Below are 27,465 nucleotides of genomic sequence, written 5' to 3' on the forward strand. Positions count from 1 at the left end.
GATTATAGCCAAAGGCTAATTTCAATCCATTGTCCCAAAGAGCAAGATACTCAATACCGCTGATGATAGTAAAAAAGACTTTATTTAGACAATAAAATTCCCAACATTAAATGGTACTACTTTCTTCTATATTTCCATGTGGCCTTATATTTGTGTAATCCCTCAGTAGTCCATGGGGGTATACTAGTCTGTGTGGTCTTATAATTGTTCTGATACAGCTCAAGATCATTCTAAAGCTATTCAGGAAAGGTTCATTTCTGTCCTTTGAATGTCACTTTTTTTTAGAAATCTGCTCAACTAAGTGTCTAGTTTCAATACTAGTCTCAATATCTGATTTTCAACAAGTTTGACACCCGCTAGTCCATAGAAGATGCTGTGGATTTTGGGAGGGGTTTGTTTTCTATTGCTCTTTGGAGGACCCCTCCCCTCTATTTGAGAAGCGTTTGAAATCTGATTTGGTCTTTATGCTCGAGCCTGTATTGAATGAATGGCCCAAGCTCTGTGTGTGTGCGCATGTGTTTGCAGCAACAGTAACCAGATTAGTTCCTGTTTGGAGAGCCAGATGATGGATGTGCTAAGTGTTATTTAACCTTGTTTTGGAGCACTTGCTTCCCTCTGGTCTGAGTGGCCATTTAACTGGTGTCTATCTGCCGCGCTCTGGCAGCTCAGTACAGGCGGCCGTGTGTGTGAGTGTGTGCTCTGTGTCTTCACTGTGACTGTATTTGTGTAGGCTAACAGCATGTCTTTAAAGGGGAAGGGCAGGGTGGCGCTGTGGTCTGGTGATGTCGAAATGTCAGGTTTGAAGTGAATGCCTGATTCACTGGGAGTTACTCAAGTACAGCCATTTAGCAGCCACTGGTATTCATAATAAACACTAGTGACAGCTGTAACAGACAGCCTCACACATCAAAGTGAGGCTACTGCTGCTCAAAACAGGTCCCTTCATCTTTTCCACCACGCTACAGAAGAAATACCTGTTCATATTCCATTGGAGCAAAGAGTACTCATTGTACTTTGTTGTTTAAAGTATACGTCTAAGGCGAGCTTAAGCATTTGTACAGGTCACATTATGCTGTGTTCAGGCCGCGGCGTGGGGTTTTTGGGTTTACATACAAAGTCTATGGGGGATGTGCGTCTAAGCTAGTCCAAGTTAATCAATTAATCTCAACAAATCGATTATTAAGATAATTGCCAACTAATTCAGTAAGTCAAATAATCGTTAACTGGCCTACAAACAGACTCACAGAGCAGTAATAACATGAGAATAACATGGGAAGTCATTTTCTGTCTGTAAATGTGCCATCAGAATGATCTCAAGCGGTTTCACTTGAGCATTGTCTTGGTAAAAGTTAGTCAAAATGTCATTCTCAGATTTGTAATAACTTTCATGGTCTAAACAACTAAAAGATTCAAAATATCAAAAGAATTATCGCTAGATTCATCGATTAGTTGCAGTCCTCATTTTAAGCGTCTGCCGCCAAATGCAAAGGCATCTAGGCATTTGACATGATTTTGACTCCATTGTCTGACTACAGCATTAGGTAATCCCATGTCTTGACATGCAGCTAACACACAGATGTTTCTCTGTGAGGATGCCCTTCCTCAATACAGTGTTGTGGCTTTTGTAGACACCCTGCCTTACTGTGACCCAGTCTGTGCAGTAGACCAGTCTACTGTCTCTGTAGCTCTTCTCAGCCGTCCCACTTGTCTTCCTTGTGTCTTGTCTCCAGCAACAACAGCTCCAGGCGCAGCACCTGTCCCACGCTGCCCATGGCCCCCCGGTGCAGCTGCCCCCTCACCCCTCCGGCCTACAGCCCCCTGGCCTGCCCCCTGTCACAGGGGCGGGCTCCGGCCTGCTGGCCCTGGGAGCTCTTGGCAGCCAGGCCCACCTGCCTGTGAAGGACGAGAAGAACCACCATGACCTGGAGCACAGAGGTGAGCACAGCTCCAGTCTGCTCATGCCAGGTGCCATGTGTTAAACAAGATTTACTTTGGAAAATGACTGTTTAATGAGATGCAAGGGTTATAAAGATTGATTTTAAACCTTTAAAAGTGATTCATTAAAAGCTAAATATAAACTATATTAAAATGTATGGTATGTATGTTGACAGTGTGTGTTTATGTCATTTATTTCTCCCTGTTTAAACATCGTGAAGCAGTGTCCAGACATGTACCAGCAGATGAGATGGCTTAGACTAACTCATGGTTTCTCTCTCCTCCCTCTCTCTGCTGGCCCTATCTCTGCTGGCCCCTCATTGCTCCACTCACCATGACCATGGCACTGAAAGAACGAGAATCCAGCACGGTATGTCCACACACACTCACACTCACATTCACACTCTCTCTCTGTCTTCATGCTCCTCTCCCTCCTTCTCTCCTTTCTCCTTCCTGACTGTGTGCTGATCAGGTATACTTTACATAGAGCTAATCCGCTGCTCCGGTACAGATTCATGCTCGCCATGTCTGAACACACAGGTTTTTGTCCCCAGGGTAGTGTGGGCTGACTCAAATCAAATAATGAAGTCTAGCCAAATAAGCCAGTGCCATCTAATCCAGGTGGAGACTGACCCTGAGCGCCGGGCCAGGATTAGCTGCTAGCTCGCAGCCTCCTTTCATTTCAGCACAATTAAAAACGACTTTGACTTTCATTCCTCTTTGCCCTCGTGGATTCATTCTTCTGATGTTCACTTCTCTCTTGCTCATGTTTGAGTCACTCTCTCTCTGTCTCTCTCATCCTTCTGTCTGTGTCTCTCTCCTCTATCTTGACTTTCATTCCTCTTTGCATTTGCAGATTCTCGTCATCTTTTCTCATCTTCCGTATCTCCCTCGCTCATGTTCGAGTCTCTCTGTCTCAGTGTCTCTCTCTTCTCTCTCTCGTCTCTCTCTCCGTCTCTCTTTGCTCCCTGGCTCTCTTCTTTCTTTCCTTACTTTCCCCTCTCTTTCTGTTTGTCTCTTTCCTCTGTCTGTCTTTCTCCTCTCTTTCTTGTCTTTCACTCATCTCTGCCATCGCAGATTCTCGTCATCTTTTCTATCTTCCGTCTGTCTCCGCTCATGTTCAAGTCTCTCTTCCCCTTTCTCTTTCTGTCTGTCTCCCCCCATCTCTCTCTTCTTATCTTCTCGCTTTCCCTCTCTGTCTCTCATCTTTCGTCTGTCCCTTGCTCATGTTCAAGTCTCTCTCTGTTGCTCTTTCCCCTCTCTCTCACTCGCTCGCTTTCTCTTTTCTTATCTTCTATCTGTCCCTCGCTCATGTTTGAGTCTCTCTCAGTCGCACTTTCCCCTCTCTCTCTCTTCTCTTTCTTCTCTCCTTATGGTCCGTCTGTCCTTCGCTCATGTTCTGCATTTATTGGACAGGCTTAGATGGCTGGTTGCGGCTGGCTAGCTTCGCCGAAGCACAGATTTGCGTTCTCATTGAGCGGTCATCCTGAAGGAGTCCACTCACGTCTGAAAGCAATCCACACTACACGCTTAACCATCTGCCGGCCGCCACGCTGACAAGAGCTGGCCAGTGTGTGCGGCTACCCGATCTCCCTAACTTCCTCACGGTCCCAGGTCATCTTATACAGGCTTATACAGGTTTGAGCAGGCCATAGAGGTCAGATAGTTGTTCAGATGATGATGTTTACTGGACACTACATAAATGCAGTGCAAAGAAAAAAAGAACAGTAGTGTGTGTGTGTGTGTGTGGGGGGGGGGTGTGCCTGTGCGTGTGCGGGTGTGTGTGTGTGTGTGAATGAGTTTGGGAATCTCTCTGTGATTTCTATGACAGATATCTTGTATTTGAGATTATATCATGTTTCCTAGAATCTGCATCCATTTACACTGGAAGCGCCTCCACTGCTACTCATTTGACACAGTTGAGATCTGTATATTTAAGATTTTACTAAACATAAAAATAATAATAATTTAAGCACTCTGCTTCCTGGTTGATTGATCATTTTTAATTTGACAATTTGGTGCATCGGACCAGTCAACATTCAGGCAAACACTACAGTCATACTAGGCAAGGTGGATGAAGTTTCTTCCCTCAGGACACAACCACAGCTTGCAGTAGAGCCACTGCAACCCCACTGTGGTACCTGGTATTCTCAGGGGTCTCCCATCCAAGTTCTAACCAGGCCCAGCCCTGCTTAGCGTAGCCTTACATTAGCCCTAACACGACCGTTCTCCAGGTTAACATCCCTGGTTTATGTCTGCTGGTTTGCTCAGCTGCCTCATCTTGGCTTTCCTCCTCTTGGCTACAACCTCTCTCTCCTTCTGTCTCGCTTCTCTGTCTTCGCTCTTTCACTCTATCTATCTATCTATCTATCTATCTATCCCTCTATCTGTTTCCTCTTTTTTTCTCTTTCTGTCATTCTCTCTCTCTTTCTCTCCCTCTTCTCTCCCTTTCTGTCTGTCATCTCTCTCTCTTCTCTCCCTCTCTCTCCCTTTCTTTCTCTCTTCTCCTCTCTCTCGCCCTCTATTCTCCCTTTTTCTCTCTCTCCATTTCTCTCGCTCCTCTCTCTCCTTTCCTCCACTCCCCCCTCTCTTTCTCTTCCCCTTCCCTGTCTCTTTCTTCTCTTTTCTTTCTCTCACAGTCTTTTCTTTCTTCCAGTTGTGTCCAGTTCACTTCCAGAGCGTTGCTGTGGTGAGCCTGGTTGTTGACACAGTCTCTGGGTGCACAAAGACTTAGCTGTCCGTTTGGTGTGCTCTGGTTGTTCTGGTTTTGGAGGGTTAGGCACTTGGCACTAGTTATTTATTTATTTATTTTACTTGAAGAGCCCAATGAGAGCACAACAGTCTCTTTTTTTATGAGCACCCTGTTAAAAAAAAATAAAACAAGCAAAAACAAAGAAACTAAATACTTGCATAGGTCCATTTAAAACATTAAAAATTGGAGTAGGTGTGATTATAAATGTTTATCCCCAGATAATTAAAGTGAATTAGTGGCACCAATCTATCCAGTTTTGCATGTCCATGAGATGTATTCCATTTCTGGGAATAACCATGCTTTCCCATTTCAGTTTTAGAGTGGACCGTTTTTAAACTTAGACAATCATGAGATCTTGTATTGAAAGTTCAACAAACGAGTGAGAGTCAGTCTATCGTTGTAGTCCCTTTATAAATACATTTGATACAGTGTTGTTCTCTTCTGACAGATAGCGATGCCAACCTATTTCTTCATAGAGTGTAAAGGGGGGTTTAATTTCATCACCTGTTATGAAACAAAGGGCTGAGTGAAAGCTTTACAGTAGAAGCTGAAGTCTGCATGTAGATTATATCTCCATAATCTGGTCCAAACAACAAAGCTTGCTTGAACAATTTCTTTTCTGTTTAATAAACGTTAGCATTTTGGCACTGCCTTGTTTATGTGTTATGCTAGCCTTTCTCACACAATGGCAAATATAAGTGAAGTTGCATAACCGCAGGAAGAATGACCAATGTTGTTCGTTGATCATTCACTCTCTCGCTTAGTCCAAACAGTATTTAGAACCATGAACAGTACAAATATAAAAAGCACAAACATCCAACCATTACAATAAACCAATTTTGCATTAAAATTCACATTGATTTGGAATCCTGTAGTTCTCAAAGTGATGTCTGTTTGTTCAGCTTGTTGTAGAAAAAATTACAATGTGAGAGTTGGCAGAACAGACATGACTGGAATTCTAACACTGAAGAAACATATTTACATCAGTTACTCACTCAATCTTGCATAGGGTCACCGTTAGGAGGTGTTAGTGAAGAAAGTAAGTACATAGCGGCATTAAACAGAATCTTAGTGATTCATAGCAAATGACGAATCACTTCGTCGTTTGCTATGGATCAGACCTGGTCGACTGAGGGTCTACACAGACATCTTAGTGATTCATGACGTGACCAAAATAATACATTGCCGGGACCGGCTCACAATTAAATTGTTATGGTGCTGTTTTTATCCAAGTGATTGATTTTGTCTTATGTAAGCAATATGGCTGATTTGTGCATGCCTATTTTCCAGAATAATTCAGTGTCCCCGTCTGACAGCCTGCGAGCGGCCAGCGAGAAGCACCGCGGTTCCTCCGACTACGGCCTTGACTCTAAGAAGCGCAAAGTGGATGACAAAGACAGTATGAGTAGATATGTACGTGGCTCTCTTCTCTGAAATCATGTTAGAAATGTGCCAGAACATTCTAGCTTTAACTTTAACTCAGATTTTTTTGTCTTGAAAATATAAAAAAGCAAGCATTTGAAACCGTTTGCAGTTATAAGTTATTCTTCACTTTCCTAACACATCCAAGCATCCTAATTATTCACTGCAGAGACCAGCTGTGCTGGTAATGCTAGCCACAACTAGCATGCTAACAACACTTTTGGGCAGTAAAGGCTTTCTAATTGGGCGCAGGTAGTACGCAGCCTCCTTTTGGTCATACGAGTGGCTTCTACAACATATGTACTAGGGCTTCATGCAAAATATTGGGTACAGCCACTTTAACAAAGCAGTAGTAGAACTTTGTGGTGATTAACATTAATTACCAAAAAAACACAATGAAATATACATTGTCTAACAGGGTCTGATAATAATTTAGAAGCAGCTGAGTTTTCATTTCTTTCTTTCATAAATTAAGTCCTTAAGTATTCATGTTTAATGTAGTAATTACGATATTGACCATGAATTACATCAAAACTGCATGTATACTCTTTTAAAGCTATTTTTTATGTTCACTTGGCAACATAGGAAGAAAACAGTTCCCTCTGGTATTAAAGCCTCCCTGGGTTATTTTGCAGGACAGCGACGGGGACAAGAGTGATGACCTGGTGGTGGACGTCTCCAATGAGGTGAGCTGCTCCTCCTCCCCCTGCTCTTTCCCTCCTCTCTCTTCCTCTTCCTCCTCCTCCTCTCTCTGAACTTTCCCTCCTTTCACCTCTTCTTCCTCCTCCTTTTTCTCCTCATTCTTCTGCTCTTTTTCTGCTCCTCCTCCTCCCTCTGCTCTACTCATCCTTCTCCCTGCTATTTCTCTCCTCTCTCTCTTCCTCCTCATTCACCCGTTCGGCCATATTCCTCCCCAGCACACACCTCTTCTTTGTCCCCCCCTCCACACACACATACACACACACACACACACACACACACACACCTTCCTGCCTCCCTCCCCCACTGTTGCCAAAACCTCTGTCATAGGATCTGTGTGCACTGGCCTGTCTATGTCTGCGGAAGGCGCTCATGCGTTAGGCCTGACCAGACAAAGGACAGACAGCGACAGGTAAACGACAGGAGCACACAGACAGAAGCATGTTTATGGACTTTGTTCGACCTGCTCTGTGTACTAGTGTTTATATCTGTGTAATCCCTCAGTGGTCCAGGTAGGTTCCATAGTGGTCTAAGGGCATATACTAGTCTATGTGTCTTATACTTGTTCTGATACAGCTCAAGATCATTCTAAAGCTATTCAGGAAGGTTCATTTCTGTCCTGTCAATGGGACTTTTTAGACATCTTTTACTTCTACTTGGGTCATATATTGTACAGTGTAACAGTACTCTTAAATTAGTAAAGGTCTTGGTTACTCTTCTTACTGTGAGTAAGTGTACAAGTGACAAAAGCTTTATGTTGACAATACTATAGCCAAAGACAAAACATCTCCATGGAAACAAGCAAGATGAGAATCTTTTCCAGGCCAAAACGAGCCAGGTTTGTGGTGATGTAAGCCTGCTCACAGAAAAGATGCATCTTATTAAAAGCAAGCAAAGCTACCAAAAACATGCTTTTATTTTCCAAAGATTTATTTCCTTCTAAATTATAAATGTCATGTTATGTCCAGTTACTCTTAATCGAGTTGTAGTTTTCAAAAACACTTTTTTACTCTTACTTGAGGGATTTCTTTGACCACTGTGTTCTTCTACTTGAGTAATATTGTTGGAATGAATTGTGGAATGAGTTCATGTTTTGGTTACTCTACCTGGTAAACAGTAAATCATGGTGGTGGCAATATGAGATTTTAACAGCAGAACACACCTTACACTGGAATTAAGTGTGAGGCGTAGCTAAGCTCAGGCTAAGCTCCAGAAGGCATGTGTGGAGACAGACAATGGCGTGATGTAATACATCAGAGGAAACTAGAACCACACTCACAAGCCATCACACCATGAGCTAGCATGTTTGGTTATCATGTTTGGTTAGCTTGTGCAAAGTTTATGTCCAAATAGCGATTTCACACAGAAGTTAACTTGAACCGCATTTACGGGCTTTAACTCAATCAGTTTTAACCCCTTAATGTGTTTTGGATCTGAATTTCGTAAATCGCTTGTATAGTTCATTTATTTTGCAAAGAAGCTAAAAGTAGGTCGCTAAAAGCACTATGGGTTGCAACTAGTGACGGGCAATATGGCAAAAAAAATCTGAGCCAGTTGATGAGCCAGACTGGTTACAACTATACGGCTATTGCAATTCATCATCATCATCATTATCAGTGTTATATTCTTTACTGGCACTCACTCAGAGCATGACCAAGACCAAAAGGAGAAGGGGGTGGGGTCATATTTGAACACAATAAATTAAGAATGGTCCAATAAGGATATATATATATTTTTTTTTAAGCCGATAACGATATCTGTCTTAGCATTTTAAAATCCATCATACCAAAAATGCATGTAAAATTTAGTAAAGTTCACAAACATAATAAATACAATCTCAAAATGTATTTAATGTATATACAATCATTTATTGAATATATATGAGCCATAGTTTTAGTCTAATGTCTCTTCTGTTTCGATTTTCAGTCATGATTATTTAAAAAGACAAATCTGATGAACTGAAGACAAACTAGGCCTTACACACAGGCGCACACCGACTAGGGCAGTGCAGTAAAAATATTGGTGCAAAATCGGTTAAATTTCCAACATGGATTGATACAGATATAGTATGGAACTCTTTGATATTAGTGATACCCCATCCCTCTAAAATGTCATACTAGCTATAGCTCCTCACACACCGCTCGTCTCGTCTCTTCCCAGGACCCGGCCACCCCTCGGGGCAGCCCGGCTCACTCACCTCCAGAGAACGGCCTGGACAAGACCCGAATCCTGAAGAAAGACGCCGCCCCTAACAGTCCCGCCTCCGTGGCCTCCTCCGGGAGCACGCCCTCGTCCAAAGCTAAGGATCACCCCCATGTGAGTATTGTTTTTTTTTTTTGTTTTTTTTTTGACCGACATCTACCCACAATAAAACTCTAAGGTCTACCACTTACAGGCTTAGTTCTCCTCTGTAGTCTGATGAAGGTGTAGGGGATATAGCTCTCCTCTGTCTCTGTGTGATAGAGGTATAGAGGACGTAGCTCTGGGTGGGTGGACTCTCAGGAAATGTAACCCCACTCAATCTCATTTATGACTCACCTTATAAATGCTCATTTCACTCTGGACCTGAGGCTGTAAATATTTTCTCTCTCCTCACTCTCTCTCCCTCTTTACCTCAATTTCTTTCTCCTTCTCTGCTGTCTCTCGCTCCCCTCTCTCACTTTCTCTCTCCACCTTCTTCCTTTATCCTCCCTCATCTCCCCCTGGATCTTACTGTCTCTCAATACCTCCCTCCCTCTTGTTATCTTTCCCTCCATGTCTCTATCTCAGTCTTTCACTACCTACCTTGCCTTCTATCTCATTCTCTCTCTCTCCCTCCTCTCATCTACTCACCACCCCCTTCTCATCTCACCTCCTTCCCTTCCTTTCTACCATTCTTCTCTCCTATCTCTCTTTATCTGTCTCTCAGTCTCACCCCCCCTTCTCACAGCCTCCTTCGCTTTCTTCCTCTCTCCCCCCCTCTGTCTCCTTTTCTTCTCTCTCTTCTCTCACTTCTTCTCTCTTTCCAACCCCCCTCTTACCCTCTACCCAATCTCTTTCCTTTTTCTCTCACCATCTCCATGTCTTTCTTCCTCCCTCTCTCTTCCCTTCCTCCCTACACTTTTCCCTCCCTTCCTCTCTCCTCCCTCTCTTGCTTTCCCCTCTTTCTCTCATGCTGCTCTTTCTCCTTCTCCTCCTCTGTCTCCCCCTTTCCCTCTCTCTTCCCTCTCTCTTCCCTCTCTCTCCTCCTCTTTCTCCCTCTCTCACTGCACTTTTGCCTTCTTCCTTCCCTCCCTCTCCTCTCACTCTCTCTCTCTGACTGCCTCTCCTCGTCTTTCTTTTCTCTCTCTCTCTCTTCCCTCCTCCACTGTCTCCAAGTGAAGCCGATCACATTAACTCGCTTGCACCAGTCAGTGTGGATCAGATCCGATCCAGAATGTGGTTTGGATACTCAGCGATGCAATGGCAAAATGTGGCAAAAATGTGCATGATAAATAAATAAAATAAATGTGTATATCGGCTAGTGTTAGCAAAAGTATTGAAAATCAGATACTAGTCAGTACTAAAACTAGTATCAGCAAGTATTGATATTAAAAAGTCACATTCACAGGACTGAAATGAACCTGAATAGCTTTAGAATGATCTTGTGCTGTATCAGAACAAGTATAAGACCAGATAGATGGCAGCTGACGTTATCAACATTCCCTGGGGTTGTGATGCTAACTGTAGCTGTGCTCTGTTTGAGGCTCTGTTAGACTTTAATCTGAGCTTTATTTCGACACAATCTGACCAAAAGGAACAGACGTAGCTTGAACAACACAAAGTAAGATGATTTATGCTGTTAAACAAGTCCCTCTCAAATAACATTATAGTCACAAGCTAATTAGCATTAGCAAACAGTTTTTCAGGTACTCCCTTTTTTGTTGAAAATCAACCTTCTTAACAGGACAATGAATGGTCGTATTAATCGCAGGGTATTCAAAATCTGCTGTTTAAATCCATTTTGTATTTTTTCTTGAGTTTTTTTTTTTTTTTTTTTTCCTTGACTGAGATACATGTAAAACAACTTCAGCTTGATGTCACTGCAAAGTATCAAAAGGTCCCTGCCCTCCATCTGAAATTATGACATCATCAAATTATAGAATGTTCCTCAGCCTGTCCAGGGACATGTTTGATTTGACACCCCTCTGTAAGACAACTCCCAGTCAAACCAAAGTTCTTCTCTGTTTTAGAACGACAAGTCATCCACACCCAGCTTGAAATCCAACACGCCTACCCCCAGGAACGAAGCCCCCACCCCGGGCACTAGCAGCACCCCTGGGCTCCGGCCCCTCACCATGGGCAAGCCCCCCGGCATGGAGGCACTGGGTAAGAGGCACGGCCTTCTGCTAGCATGGAAGTAGTATCTGTGTGTTCAGCTTTTCTATAAATGTCTAATTACAGATGCTACTGTTAAAGAAGACATATTCTGCTTTGCTATATAGTTCTAATCTCTGACACCTGTGAATCATTAAATTATATTTTACATACATTTTAAATCACAATATTCATCTAAAACAAATTGATAAAGGAAACAAGTCAGCTGATTCTGGGGTTGGAAAATTGCGAAGGTGTTAGAAGGTGATTCTATTTTACCCCTTTAGATTATCAAACAACACAACAAAGCACCACATGCTGTCGGCCCCTCCTATGGATAGCCAGGGATCACATTGGCGAGTAGTGGCTTTTTTCTTTTGTGCCAAAATGGCTTTGCAATCCTGCTGAATCCTACAAGTATCACAGATTAAAGGGTCTGTAACATTTTTTTTTTCCGGTCTGAGCACAATTTTTCTTGCTGTAGTACAGGTATATTGTATAAACAGCTCTTAGGAAGAGAATCAGGAAGTGCACATTGGCATGCTAGTTGTTGTTTGCTTTACTGTGCTCCGCTCTGGACACAGAGTTGTGAAAAGCGCTTATAAACTCACTGTGGTGAATAATTAGGTGAGGATTAACTGCAAACTTTGAGAGGGTAAATGAGAAGGAAGACAATAATGTTCATTCCCTGGAACCATAGGACTTAAGAAATCACTGAAATATTAATGCTTCAACTACAAAGTACAAATGAAGGATATTTTATATTTTGATTTGCATTCTAATTTTCCGATCTTGCTGTGTTCTGTATAAAAGCAAAACACAGTTATTTATTGTATTGTGTAGATTGCATTTTAAACATTTATACCTCTCCACTCACAGCTGCCCCAGCCCTACGCACCCCCCTCTCCATTGCTGGTTCCTACGGGCCCTTTGCCATGATGGGGCACCACGAGATGAACGGTTCCCTCACCAGTCCAGGGGTGTACCCAGGTCTCATCTCCCCACAGATGAGCGCTGCTGCGGCGGCGGCCTACGGACGCTCACCCATTGTAAGACCTCCTCTCAGTGAAACCTCTCAGTGTGTTAAGCCAGGATTTCAACCTGTATAAAAATTAACGAAACACAAATGTAGTTTCACACAAATATTGATTGTATCCACATACAACCCACAGATACATGCACACATACATGCACTCTCTTTTTGGGGGCTTGTATTCATTTCTTGGAGACTGATCCTAACTTACATTTCTTAATTAATTACTAGTCTTCTAGAGCACAGGCAGGCTATATGCAAACTGTGAACACAACCCCATTTCACTGCAGTGTTATCTTTTAAATGTGTAATTAAATATGCTGTTTTATACAAGTGCAGTTCCCTGAGTGTGTTAAAGAAAATATTGTATAATAACAAGACACATCCCTGACCCATGTACTCAATGCACTCAAGGTAAACTGAGTGTGTGAAATGGCCATATGGCAGAAGCCCGTCCAACATGACGGAGTTGGTTTAAATGAGGCATAAGCCTATTTTAACTCACACCTAAACTCTAAACTATGTTGTTGTCCTAGTAATAAAAAATTTACATCATGAGGACCTGATTTGTGTCCCCATAATGTTGGCAGGTCCCCATGATGTGTGTGTGTGCGTGCGCAGATTTTGGTGCCCACAATGTGATAAATACCTGCCCATACACAAGTGAAAATACTGTAGGATGGGCTCCAACGTCAGATTTTATGTGATCAAATATTTTTTGTTTTTTTTACCATAGTAATAAGAAATACGAAACAATTTTCAAAAAATCTTTTGAGTGGTAAAAAGTAATCAAAATGGTGTCCATAACAGGAAGCAAATTTGTCCACCTCCAATATACACATATGTACAAGGGTAATAGTATAAATATACAAATATAGGCTACAATTTCATTTACTCAAATTTCCATTGTTTATACAGGGTTTAATGATTGTAAATGAAATATTCACCAATGTTTTTACACCACTGAAGGTTATGACTGTGATCACATGTGTAGATAGTGAACTACACAAGCTCAGCAGCTGCTTCTACAGTCTTTACAACTAATGACTTTGAGAAAGTTGAGCACCTCTCTCTCCCTCTCTCCTTCTCCTTCCCCTTCTTTCTCTTCTCTCTTACTTTCTCTCTCCCTTCCTCTCTTCTTTTGTCTTCTCTCTGTTCCTGTCTTTCTCTCCTCTGTCCCTTGCTTGCTTCCTCTCTCACTCCCTCTATTTCTTTCTCTTCCACTAGCTTCCTCCCTCTCTCTCATCTGTGATTGCGGCTGGCTGCTCCTTGTTGTGTGTACATAATGAGCGTGTACAAAGGGGCGCTGGCACTTTGAAGTGGCTTGGTTAGCATTCTAAAGGCTTTAAAGTGCATCTCGTGTTTGAAAATCTCGCCGGCTTTCATTAGTATTAGCCACGGCGCTCTGTAGCCTGTGTAACGCTTGTCAGAATGCAAAGGACCCATGTCTGTGCCTTTGAGGAATCTGCCTGGAAACTGGCCTTGTTTTGGGGCTTGTGAGCGTGCACGCTCCCTCTCCAGGTTAGCTCTGCCTGCTCCTGTTACTCACTGTACTGTTTACCTTCTCTGTACCCAGGGAGGCTTTGACCCACACCCCCACATGAGAGCCCCTGGCCTGCCTGCCAGCCTCACCTCCATTTCAGGGGGGAAACCGTGAGTAACAGTCTTTTTTAAATTATATGTTGTTAACCTCTATTAATATGAAAATGAGAAAGTAGCAGTTAACAAACAGCAGACAGTCATAGATGTCAAATGATTACATAATGTTGATTCTACTGTTTATATGCCCAGACAGTTTAGATCCCTAATTCTTAGACACTCCAGCCAATACTTTCCAATACTTGCTTTTGAAAACACTTGAAAGTGGCAGTAATAAAATCACATTTGTTCTTGTTATGTGATACTATCAGTTCATAAATAGTTTAGATTTTGCCTAGCCATAAACCTGGTCTAGACAAGGTTTGGCTCCCTGTATAAATCTACATGGTGATCGAAACTACACTTACAGCAAAATAAGCCAGACAAGTTATTTAGAGTTACTATGTTAATGTTCTCTTAATTCAAAAATTGTGTGTCTCCTCAGAGCCTATTCCTTCCACGTGAGCGCGGATGGGCAGATGCAGCCGGTGCCTTTTCCTCCGGACGCTCTGATAGGCCCGGGCATCCCGCGTCACGCCCGCCAAATCAACACACTGAGCCACGGAGAGGTGGTGTGTGCGGTGACCATCAGTAACCCCACTCGCCACGTTTACACTGGGGGCAAGGGCTGCGTCAAGATCTGGGATATCAGCCAACCGGGCAGCAAAAGCCCTGTGTCCCAGCTCGACTGTCTGGTGAGGGCACACTCTGAGCTGGGGTAGGATGACAAAAAGGGCTCTCATTGTATTCTGAAGAGGAAGTTGTGTGGTGCTGATTGATGTGAAGGTCATTTCAAGGCAGGCCGTGTGGTTTTAGAGGCTTGTGTGGGTCATTTAAAGCTCAATATGGTTGATCTGATGCAGCCGCCATCTTCACTGTTTGGATTAAAGAAATTCAAATCCTGTCTGTGTGCATTACATGCCCTGTGATGGGCTGAGCTGTGAACATTAGCTGCCCTGTGATTGGCTGAGCTGTGAATTAGCCGATCAGTGACTTGCTCCCCCTCCTGCTCACATCCCTCATTTGGAACTGGAGCCTGGAGCTGGGACAAGCCTCAGAGCAGCTCTTATAAAACCATCACATGGCACTTTTAATTCAACCAGAGCTTAAGCAGCCGTATTGATCTGTCTGCTCACCTGGAGCTGAGCCAGGCCACAGTCCAGCTGATAGCAGTGTTCAAACCACACCACTTCTGAGGCAGGGGAGGAGCTACTCTCTGAGACTGTCCTAGCTTGATGAATATGTGCTGAGAAGTTTGTGCTGAATCGCCGCTGATGTAAAGATATGCACAGTGAAGTGTGTGGGACCAGATCCAAGGCCTACACTCCCTGCAAACACCATTTATCCTCAGAGTTTTTATTAGGGCTGTTTCAGCCTCATCTGGTCTTAAATATTGTCCATAACCAAACCATATGTGAATGTATGAAATAAATATTCAAAGACACAAAAACTTTAAACTTTAAAAGAAATCTTTACTTTTTGCATGATAACATTTTCCAACAAATGTATTCTTGTGGTGAAGTGACGAGATCAGAGCAGAAACAGCAGGGAGAGAAATATATAGCAACAGACAGTTTATATAAATACATATGTAAATGTGTAATATGTCACACAATCTGAGGTATGCCATTTTGAATCATGCATGTTTATTCTATTAAAGGAACTTTATGTAAGATGTCCCAACATGATGTCCCGTTTATTTGTGTTACAATTTGGTGTTTTGTTTCGCAAATTTACAATCCAATCAGAAAGCAGAATGAGCCTCATGAGTCATTTGGGTTGCCAGTTTCAATGCTGAAATCCAGTTGGTTTAAACCTAAAAGGACCATTCTGATATGAATGTCACTATCTAAGCCCCAGATAACCTATCATTAATCAGTGCTAGTGCAGCCTCTGCAGAGCTCAGAGAGTGAATTCTGGAGATAATGAGCTTTCCATATACTGAGAAAAATGTGTATGTGTGTCTATCTGCAATCTGCAGGTTAAGGCTCTGGACATACAGGTTCAGTTGTGAATGTAAAACCTTTTTAAAACTGTAAGCGCAGGCTCTCTCTCTCTCTTTCTGTCTTTCTCTCTCTCTATATATATGTATGTATGTAACCACTCCCATCATCAAGTAGTTAGTTGCAAACATTTGGATGGCAAACAAATAGAATTTTCCACCTTCTAACCCCACTCTCCTGTATCCCCCATGCAGAACCGGGACAACTACATCCGCTCGTGTAAGCTGCTGCCAGACGGCCGCACCCTGATCGTTGGAGGAGAGGCCAGCACCCTAACCATCTGGGACTTGGCTTCCCAGACGCCACGCATCAAGGCGGAGCTCACGTCCTCTGCGCCCGCCTGCTATGCTCTGGCCATCAGCCCTGATGCAAAAGTGTGCTTCTCCTGCTGCAGCGATGGCAACATTGCAGTGTGGGACCTGCACAACCAGACCCTAGTCAGGTCAGAGACTGCTACAGAAGGGGGATTTATGAAATGATAAACTTGGATTAGATGCTCGTAAAGTGGGAATTTAACTTAAATAAACCACAAGGAAAAACTCAACATAGCATGATAAAATAGGTCTGTTGCCATACTGATTACCAATTTAAAACTAAATATTACATCCGTTGTTCTCCTGGGGGACTTCAATGCCCATGTGGGTAATGACAGTGACACCTGGAGGGGCGTGATTGGAAGGAAAGGCCTCCCAAATCTGAACCCGAGTGGTGTTCTGTTATTGGACTTCTGTGATAGTCACAGTTTGTCCATAACAAACACCATATTCGAGCACAAGGGTGTCTATCAGTGCACGTGGCACCAGGACACCCTAGGTTGGAGGTCGATGATTGACTTTGTTGTCGTGTCATCTGATCTCCGGCTGCGTGTTGAGGATACTCGGGTGAAAAGAGGGGCTGAGCTGTCAACCGATCACCACCTGGTTGTAAGTTGGATCTGCACAACGTGAGGGTCTGCTGGGAACATCTGGCAGAGCCCTCTGTCAGAGGGGTCTTCAGCTCACACTGGGAGAGCTTGTCCCTGATCCCGGAGGAGGCTGGGGACATGGACTCCGAGTGGGCCATGTTCTCCACCTCTATTGTCGATGCGGCTGCTCGTAGCTGTGGTCGTAAGGTCTGCGGCGCTTGTCGCGGCGGCAACCCCCGAACCCAGTGGTGGACATCGGAAATAAGGGATGGCGTCAGGCTGAAGAAGGAGTCCTGTCGAACCTTGTTGGCTTGTGGGACTCCTGAGGGAGCTGATGAGTACCGGCGGGCCAAGCATGCCGCATCACGTGTGGTCACAGAGGCAAAAACTCGGGGTCAGGAGGAGTTCAGGGAGGCCATGAAGAAGGACTATCGGACTGCCTTAAAGAGATTCTTGCAAACCGTTCAACGCCTCAAGAAGGGGAAGCAGTGCTTCACCAACACTGTTTACAGTGCAGGTGGAGCGCTGCTGACCTCGACTGGGGATGTTGTTGGGCGGTGGAAGGAATACTTTGAGGATCTCCTCAATCCCACTGTCACGTCTTCCAAGGAGGAAGCAGAGACTGGGGACTCGGAGGCGGACTCGTCCATCACCCTGGCTGAAGTCACCGAGATGGTTTGGCAAGCTCCTCGGCAGCAAGGTTCCGGGGGTGAACGAGATCCCACTTGAGTACCTCAAGTCTCTGGATGTTTTGGGGCTGTCTTGGGAGATACGTCTCTGCAACATTGTGTGGCAGTCCGGGACAGTGCCACTGGATTGGCAGACCGGGGTGGTGGTCCCTCTGTATAAGAAGGGGGACCGGAGGCTGTGTTTCAATTACAGGGGAATCACACTCCTCAGCCTTCCCAGTAAGGTCTATTCCAGGGTACTGGAGAGGAGAATCCAACCGATAGTCGAACCTCGGATTCAAGAGGAGCAGTGTGGTTTTTGGCCTGGTCGCGGAACACTGGACGAGCTCTATACTCTCCATTGGGTCCTCGAGAGTTCGTGGGAGTTTGCCCAACCACCCCACATGTGTTTTGTGGATCTGGAGAAGGCATTTGACTGTGTCCCTCTGGTGTCCTTTGGGTGTTGCTCTGGGAGTATGGGGTCCAGGGCTCTTTGCTAAGGGCTGTCTGGTCCCTGTATGACCGGAGCAGGAGCTGTATTCGCATTGCCAGCAGTAAGTCAGACCTGTTCCCGGTGCATGTTGGACTCCGCCAGTGCCCTTTGTCACTGGTTCTGTTCATTATATTTATGGACAGAATTTCTAGACGCAGCCAGGCATCTGTTTCGGGAACCACAAGATCTCATCTCTGCTGTTTGCAGAAGATGTTGTCCTGATGGCTTCATCAAGCCAGGCACTGGGGCGGTTTGCAGGCGAGTGTGAAGTGGCTGGGATGAGAATCAGCTCCTCCAAATCCGAGGCCATGGTTCTTGACCGGAAAAAGGTGGCTTGCCCTCTCCGGGTGGGTGGTGAGTCTCTGCCTCAAGTGGAGGAGTTCAAGTATCTCTGGGTCTTGTTCACAAGTGAGGGATGGATGGAGCGTGAGATTGACAAGCGGATCGGTGCAGCGTCTGCAATGATGCAGTCACTGTATCGGTCTGTTGTGGAAGCTGAGCCGGAAGGCTCAGGAATCAATGTTCCTACACTCACCTATGGTCATGAGCTCTGGGTAATGACCAAAAGGATAAGATCGCGGATACAAGCGGCCAAAACGGGTTTCCTCCGTAGGGTGGTCGGGCGCACCCTTAGAGATAGGGTGAGGAGCTCAGTCACACGGGAGGAGCTCGGAGTAGAGCCACTGCTCCTATACATTGAGAGGAACCAATTGAGGTGGCTCGAGTATCTGTTCAGGATGCCTCCTGGACGCCTCCCTAGGGAGGTGTTCCAGGCATGTCCCACCAGGAGGAGACCCCGGGGAAGACACAGGACAAACTGGAGGGACTATGTCTCTCGGCTTGCCTGGGAACGCCTTGGGGTCCTGCCGGAGGAGCTGGAGGACGTGTCCAGGGTGAGGGAAGTCTGGGAGTCCCTGCTTAGACTGCTTCCCCCGCGACCCGGAAATGGATAAGCGGAAGAAAATAGATGAATGGATGGACATCTTTTGAACAGTGTTGTCACGATACTAAAATTTTCACTAAAAGCTAACATTTTGTGCTGTTAATTAGATTTTTTTTTGTTTGTTTTTTTGCAGCATATTTGCCTGTTCAAATTAGTATCTAGTTTTGATACCAGTTTTAGTAGGCCTGTCACGATTGCACATTTTAAAGCATGATACAAGAAAATATAGACAATTAACATTAATGTTGACACTCATTTGTGCCACTGTCACAAAAACCTAAAAGTAGAATTATCCCCAAAAACATTCTAAATGTATAATATGGGTAATGCAATAAATAAATAGCAGAATGAAACATTTGTGGGTATTTTGTATGTATAATGAGTCATAGATAGGGATGTAACCATCCAAATCTCTCAATATGATATTTGCACAATGTGTGTCTCACGATATGATGTTTATTGCTATCTTTTGTAGAGGCAAACACAATTGTGAATATGCTTTTTTTCTTTTAAAATACTCTGACAATCCTTTGGTTCTGTCATAATCCAAAGATTTCAGATTTAGAATTGCTTAGTAACAGTTGTTTCTTCATGTAGTCTGCAGTGAAACAGAGCAAAGGATCATGGTCTATGTAGTTCCCTCGAAAGTCGATGTAGTCATTATCATGACAGGCCTAAATTTTAGTACATTTTAGTACTTTTGACAACCCCACTTTTGAACGAGTTTAAAGGCCTCCATGTTTTGCATATAACAGGATGCTGACACTCTTGAACACTCTGACAGTCATAGTGCACTATGGGGCAGATAGTGACGTGTGGATGTGTGGATGTTGCAGGCAGTTCCAGGGCCACACGGATGGGGCCAGCTGCATCGACATCTCCCACGACGGGACCAAGCTGTGGACCGGGGGTCTGGACAACACTGTGCGCTCCTGGGACCTGAGGGAGGGTCGACAGCTGCAGCAGCATGACTTCACCTCACAGGTACACACAGACCACAAGGGGAATCATACTGCGGATTATTCACCTTATTCCGGAAGTTGCTGTGGGCGCTGCCATCGTCATTTGGGTTGTATTGTTTTGCATGGAGCTGCCAATCTTGACAGCAAATTAGTTATATAGGGACTACAGAGCCATTTCAAAACCTCTAGAGAATTGTTCAATGTTCAAGTGACCAACAAGTCAATACTGCACCATTTTAGCTGCAAAACATTTTTCAAATTCTCCTTTGTAATGAATGGGCTTAACCACCACAAAGAAAGCACGGTTTAGTCACATTTACAGCAAAAGTGGGCAGGGTCGAATTTTATTGTTCAATACGATATACTGTTACAAAAATATCACAAACAATAATAATATTGAAACTGCCCTTCATGGAACTTAAGTAGCCTGTGCTCTTACTGTTTTAATGAAGTACTACAATCACAACTAAACCTGTGTGTCCAGAGCCGTAACTTGCAGATAGAGGACACATCCAAGTTTTTTCTTATTTTCAATATGTAAGCAGGTCTCATGTGAAAACACAGAACCTCCATACTTCACTGAGCTGCAGAGGCTGCAATAGCACTGATTCATGATTGGCTTCAGGTGCTGGGGTTTACGCAGTGACCATTCAGATCAGAAAGAGTCCTTTTAGGTTTAAAACCAATTGGATTTCAGCATTGTGGTGATTTGAATCTTACAGAGAGTAATCTATATACAAAAACATGAGTTGCAGCAAATAACTAGCACAATGAAACACTTAAATAAGCCAGTTAGTATTTATACGGAGTCCTACAAGTTATACGTTCTGCCAGTTATTGAGCCGTAAGTAGATATAATCATCATAACAGGCCTAGATGTAACTATATTCATATCTTATGGAGAGCTGTTGGTTGGTCATCATATTAACTTCCCAAATTGTTATTCACTGTGATATTTTGGTGAGGGTCATAAATGTCCATTGGGGCCTTTAGTGTTATATTAAACATATGAGAATTATGACCTGTTAGTTACTCCTAATTAATTGTGTTCCATGTAATGTCCTGCTTTTATTTACCGAGCTGCTTCAACAAACTTAATTTTATAAGCTGCCAGCTGGAACTGGATCCCAACAATGGAACACAGTGTTTCTGACCAGGCACATGGGGCCAATTGAGCACTTAGTGAGCATTCTTGGAATGATTTAACAGGGTTGATTTGAAATCATTTTAGTTTAAAAAACTCAAATTCTAAATCTTTGTTTGAATTTGACATTTACATTTTTTTTAAATATATATCTTTAAATGTAATAATTGAAAATATTTTTGTTAAGTGGCTTATTTGCATAGGGGGTTAATTAAAGGAATGTGACAACAAAAAACCTTGGGAAACATTTGTTCCACTGTGTGACCCAGTACAAACTGCATGTAGAGTTTGTTGTGCATAAATGTAATTGTGCTCTAAGTGAATGTGTATGTTGTGCTGTTCAGATCTTCTCTCTGGGCTACTGTCCCACGGGCGAATGGCTGGCCGTGGGCATGGAGAGCAGTAACGTCGAGGTCTTACACCATACCAAACCAGACAAGTACCAGCTGCACTTGCACGAGAGCTGTGTGCTGTCGCTCAAGTTTGCCTACTGCGGTAAGGACAACAGCCATGACATGTATGCCGTTCTGGTTCATACTGACCAGTTTCAGTGTAATGCCACACTTTAGGAATCCAATAGTATATTGTCCATCGCAATGTCAGTGCAGCTGGCCTCAATGTTTAACATTCCCATAGTTATAAAAACAGTATCAACATTTTGTCTGTTTGACAGTGACTGAAAAAAGCTCAGTGCCTGCCTCATTTACATGCTACTTTTTTTTTGCAAAACAACATTATGAAAAGAAGAGGGAAGGAGAGGAAGTTGAAAAAGAAAGGTGTACAGTATGTTTGTGTATGTGTGTGTATATATGTATATATTGTGTATATTTGTGTGTGTGCATTTAGAGCTTTAAAAACATTGAGATGATTGAATCCTTCCCAAAGACAGTCTTTCATTATAGCTCTTTGTTCTAGCTCCTGTGGTAGGGCATCAGGTTCTCTGAAAACAGCCTAATGAGTTCCTCTCCTGTAGTTCTCCCTGTGCACAGTGTGTCAGCCCCACACAGAGCTGCTACACAGAGAGCCCTTCTGTCACTAATTAAATCATTAGCCAATCGTCAGTGGCTAATTAATCAGAGGCTGATTAAAATAATGATGCTTTCTCTTTCATTATTTCTCCCTGCTGCAGAGCTGTCTCCCAGTGGGTGCTGCACAGGCTGTGGAGCTCGCCCACTGGGTGCTGCTTGTCATAGTGGCAGTGGAGAGGGAGAAGTGTTCATAAACCTTCTGTTACTATCTTGACACCCATATTTGTATTTCAGGGAAGTGGTTTGTGAGCACAGGGAAGGACAAACCTGCTGAACGCCTGGAGGACCCCGTATGGCGCCAGTATCTTCCAGGTACTACACGTTTGCAGTAGTTTGACTCCACTGTTACAGAGTCGGGTTTTCAGCTCAGCGTGCCAACTCTAAAAATGGGCTTTTATTTGCATTTTGGATTATTTTTTCAGCAAGGCAATTATACAATTTAACAAATAGAAGGTTTACTAGGACATAATGTTTTGGGTAGTATTTGAAGATCCTGTTCCCGGATTTTGAAACATGAGTTTAGAACATGTTTCAGAATGACCTATTAGCCAAACCCCCCTTTGTCCCTTCTCACTCTAATGCTGAACCATGACAAACAACATGCGGTGGTGTGACAGCAAATTATGCTTCTGGATTATCATCCAGAAATTGGTTTCTTGTAGTTGCTTCCTTATGGTTCTCAATCCAACACAATTACTTTTAAAATGTATAAACAATCATTTGGTCCCATTTGTTTTAAATAAATAGCTGCTTACGCGACACACTGTATGCATCTAGAGGGAGAATAAAGGTGGTGGGAAAATTGTGCCTGGTGTTCAGAACTTGTACCTATTAAACCCCACATATTTTGTAAAATGGACTTTTCTGAGCTTTCAACCACGTTATAGTTATTTCTAACCCTTTACCCTTAAGTTGTATTTGAAGTGATTCATGCATGTTTCCATCACCTATTTTCAAGACGCCATTTTGCTGATTAACTCCTGTTTTGCGCTGTCACCAGTACATGGCCACTGCTCTGTCTTAATCGTGATACACATAGGATTTGGCATCGTCACATAGTCATTTTGGTACAAATCAATAACTCCCTAACGTGGTCTGCAGCTAACCATCAGAGGGGGTGAAAACTTCACAGCTCTTTGTTGTGATGACGTTTATGGCGTTGTCAGCTCCCATTGGGCACCACAGTTTTCTTACGTATAACTTGTTTCTTTTATTAAGTCATTTTAGATGAATATTGTGATTTAAAATGTGCAAAGTATGACATAATGATCCACAGGTGTTAAACATAATAACTATAGACCAGACAGAAACAGGTCTGCTTTAACTATTTTTTACTACTATTAATACTACTAGGTCGCAGCTGCAGACTGTTATACTAACATTAATTTTCCCCACAGCTAAAACAATAGACTGATTTGCTATTTTGGGCTACAGCCTGCAGCTCTCTGCCTCTCTTAGTGAAACAAAACCTGACTTGTGTGTGTTTGTTTGTTTGTTTCAGTCCAAGGAGTCGTCGTCCGTCCTGAGCTGCGACATCTCTGCAGACGACAAATACATTGTAACAGGCTCTGGAGACAAGAAGGCCACAGTGTACGAGGTCATCTACTGAAGCTGATCCACCCGACCTTTTTTTCACCTCCTCCTCACCTCTTCCTCACCTCCACGGGTGACCTTTTCCTCACCTCCTCCTCACCTCTTCCTCACCTCTTCCTCACCTCCACTTGACCTACCCATGACCTCCACCTGACCTTCACCTGACCTTCACCTGACCTACACATGACCTTCACCTGACCTCCACCTGACCTCCTCCTGACCTCCTCCTCGACTTGACCTTCACTTCCTCCTCACCTCCACTTGATCTGCACAGGACTACTTGACTTCCACATAACCTCCACCTTACCTCTCTCTGACTTCCACCTCACTTCCCCCTCATCTTCTCCTGACTTCCTCTTGACCTCCACCTCGTCGTCTGCTGACCTCCTCCTGACCTCCTCCTAACCTCCACCTCCTCCTCTCCTGACCACCTCGTCTGCCGACGTCCTTTGGCCCTTTCTGACCTATGGATTTATTTGAACTGTTTCTCATCTCGTCAATGGAGCAGCGCTTCATTTCTTACAAACCTCGTGTCCAGGTTGAAAAGTCTGTGAAAAGTGTACATATTGGATCACATCAAAGACCTTTTCTATATATGATAAAGTCTATATATTTTCATGTCCTGGATGTATCGTGCTGACTGGTCCTTCCTCTCTTTAGCCAGACCTCGGTGGAATCTTTTTAAACTGTGTGGATTTCTAGGACTACGTTTTTAAAGGGCGCGCAGGATGTTTGGTGGGATCTTATTTTTGAAATGGCCTTTTGTCGCCGTGCTTTTACTTGATGACGGGTGTTGCGTTTCAGGAGCAGAAGGGGGCGCTGTCTACCTGACCCATGGATGTACATTTAAATGGTCTATACAAAGGTTTTACAGTGTACTACATGTCCTGCTCAGTCTTGCGTCTCTTTCTTATGGACTCGGATTGCTTTCGGAACACGGGGACATTTGATGTTGACCCTTGACCTCGGCTGATTGCTAGAGGCTAACCGCTGCTTGCTAACTGGACTGGAGCCAAGCGGTGCTCTGTGGGTCTTCTTGTGATTCTTGGATACAGCCATGGCCCCATCAGCCCTGGGTACCTGACCCCAACTTCCCTCATCTTAGCCCCATCCTCTTTCTGGTAGCCGCCAGGTCAACTGAAGCTGTGTGAAAAGTGGCAGAAAGTGCCTGCCCAGACGAAAACCACACCAAAGTATAACGCTGTTAGCATACAGAGATGTACAGTTGTTTAATAAATCAATAAATGTTTTTGTAGAAATTTCTGTTTGCCTCGCATATGTTCGGTCTTAGTCTTAACTTTTTTAAATAATCTGCCTTTTGTGTGTTTTTTTTGTTTAAAATGTTAAATAATTGGTGATTATTGTGCTCCATAACATAGTCAAAAAGTCAAGCGAAAGTAAACAAAAGAAAAAGAACAGATGATCATGTGTCACTGTTTGAATATGTTCTATTTTACAATGCAGCATTTTTACTCCTGAACTAGAAGAGCTATGGTTTATTGCAGCACTTTTGCTGAGAGAATACTGTTATAACAAAGCTAAAAACTCAAAAAGTCACTTTTCCTAGCTAGCTCACTGTGTCGAAACACTTAGGCAAATTTTATCAGAAGTGTAAAATATAAAATAAACAAACCTATTAAAACTTAAATTGATTAAAATAAAGAACTACCCAACTGTGTTTAAATGTAGAGTACTTTAGTTTGTGATGTTGTTTTAATATTTATTATGCCTCCAAAATTAGTATTAGCATTGAGACACAAACATGTCTCTTTCTAAACACAGAAGTGACTTCTGGTGAAGTATTCATTTTATTTGTGCAGTGTCAGTTTGATCTCTAAATATTTATCCATTTTAGCATTACAGAGAGCAAATTTTACTGAACGTAGTGACGCCAACAGTGAGGTTGCTGGGTGCTGTTGTGCAGAAAGCCTGTTACTGGGTCCAAAATACAAGAAGACTCAGCAGTGACCCCCGTTCACACATGCACCAGTCCCAGAACATTGCTGGGTCTGCCCTGCTCACGCATAATCTGCATTAAACTCTGCTTTCTCACATAGCAACGCACAGTTACATCATCCATTGAACAAGAATGGAACGTACCCAAGGAGTGTAAGCAGGAAACCAAGCTGCAAGCATGAATGAGGTTTAAACCAAAGTATGAGTATTATAGGTAATAATAATAATAATAATGGCTTACACTTGTAATGCGCTTTTCAAAGCCTCTCAAAGCGCTACACTATAGTCATTATTCATTCATTTCCACACCTGGTGATGGTAAGCTACTATTGTAGCCACAGCTGCCCTGGGGCAGACTGACGGAAGCGAGGCTGCCAATGTGCGCCATCGGCCCCTCCAACCACCACCTATCATCCACGCACACACCACTTTCATACTAGGGACTCTAGCCACTGAGCCAGGTATTAGTATTGCGACAGCTTTATAGAATTACCATTTTCCTGTGGCCAAAAGAACACAAATGGTATTTATTAAAAAGCTGCTATGGGTATTTTAATGTCACTAATTCAGCTCATCTGTAACCTGCATGTTTGCAGTGTGCTTTCCTTGCTTACACATTTATATTTAAGTGTCCTTTATGGTCATAAAAATGGGGCTGTAGTCGACTGAACAAATTCTTGGGGGACTAAAGTCGATGAGTTGACTAAAAAGGGGGTGTGGCCAAAGCTCTCAAAACTATTACCTATCTCTATGTATTTGACCCAAATTGCACACACACACTACTAGGAACTACTAGGTACTAGCAAACAATGTATTTATATATACACACAGATGAAACTTGTGAAACATGAGTTTAATCTGACTTTTGACATATAAATACCAAAAAATATCAAATCTTCAGCTCACTCACAGATTCACTTCTCCTTTCTGCTGTTGAAATAAAATTATTAGTCAACTAATACAAATTTTGGTTGACTACTGAATCAACTATGTCTTGGGGTATATGTTGTGTAACTTTCACTCTCCACTCCTTGTATCCAGACAGCTGTGGTGGTTGGTTTGGGGACTGCTGACAGGAGACTATGAGGAGGAGGAGATCAGGAGGAGGGCCTGTCAAAACCACAGCACCACTCCCCCAAGGAATATCTGTGGAGCTCTGAAACGTCTGGACACAACTGGAGTCTTTAAATTCTACACCATCTCCCTCATCTGTCACTCAAGTGCATATAGATTTTTGACCAAATAATGCTACGTTAGAACAGCCATGTGCAATCCAGCATCTTTTATGAATGGCAAGCTGTAGAAAATGATACAGAATGTTTGAAAAGTGGTAAAATGGTCACATTTCTATAGTGCTTTTTCACCTTCAAGGCTCAAAGCGCTCAACATCAAGGAGCCACTCACTCATTCCCACACACATTCATACACTAGTGTACACAGACACTGGGGGCAAGGTAGTTAAGTGTCTTGCCCAAGGACACAACAGCAGTATTCATCTGTGGGAGCTAGGACTGGATCCGGGGATTTATACAAAATGTAACGTTCAAATCTGATAATGGAAGTTTTTAGTTTTAGACTTGCCTTTGCTCTGTTCAGTGTCCCCTCTCATCCATTCATATTCCTGACGTTCCAGCATGTTCTCTCTGTGTTCTGTGTGTCAGTGAAGACTTCGGTCACTGATCTCATGCGAAAGAGCTACAAGTAGAGCTTTCCTGTCACTCACAAGGGAGTGGCTATAAAGCATGCACCTCCAAATTATACACTGGCAGTGATCACCGGGCACTAACAGCGTTGGCTGTAATGAATGAACTTTATCAGAGTTTCAGAGATTGCACATTATTGTTGCGCACTGGAATGTATATGTATTTATAAATAGTTTATTTAACAGGGGCAATGTACAGATAATGGGCAGATATCTAAAAAGTCAGTAAAAAAAACATTTTCAAAAATATAACAA

At 43.3% G+C, this 27,465-nt stretch overlaps 1 protein-coding gene across 1 annotated transcript in view; it reads left to right on the top strand.

Annotated features, from left to right (window-relative positions):
• The window catches only part of tle3b (TLE family member 3, transcriptional corepressor b), a 65,116-nt gene extending 40,305 nt beyond the window's left edge, over positions 1–24,811 (top strand). Inside the window, 16 exon segments of the mRNA XM_055220963.1 lie at positions 1,731–1,935; positions 2,289–2,305; positions 5,978–6,100; positions 6,745–6,795; positions 8,969–9,124; positions 11,020–11,155; positions 12,023–12,192; positions 13,753–13,829; positions 14,260–14,509; positions 16,012–16,259; positions 19,662–19,809; positions 21,276–21,426; positions 22,194–22,222; positions 22,224–22,271; positions 23,461–23,584; positions 23,904–24,811. Coding sequence (XP_055076938.1) covers positions 1,731–1,935; positions 2,289–2,305; positions 5,978–6,100; positions 6,745–6,795; positions 8,969–9,124; positions 11,020–11,155; positions 12,023–12,192; positions 13,753–13,829; positions 14,260–14,509; positions 16,012–16,259; positions 19,662–19,809; positions 21,276–21,426; positions 22,194–22,222; positions 22,224–22,271; positions 23,461–23,568 — 1,917 coding nt within the window. The 3' untranslated portion in view covers positions 23,569–23,584; positions 23,904–24,811.
• Positions 24,812–27,465: the final 2,654 nt, after the last annotated feature.

This window comes from Periophthalmus magnuspinnatus, chromosome 3, assembly GCF_009829125.3.
Source record: "Periophthalmus magnuspinnatus isolate fPerMag1 chromosome 3, fPerMag1.2.pri, whole genome shotgun sequence".
NCBI classification, from domain to species: Eukaryota; Metazoa; Chordata; class Actinopteri; order Gobiiformes; family Gobiidae; genus Periophthalmus; species Periophthalmus magnuspinnatus.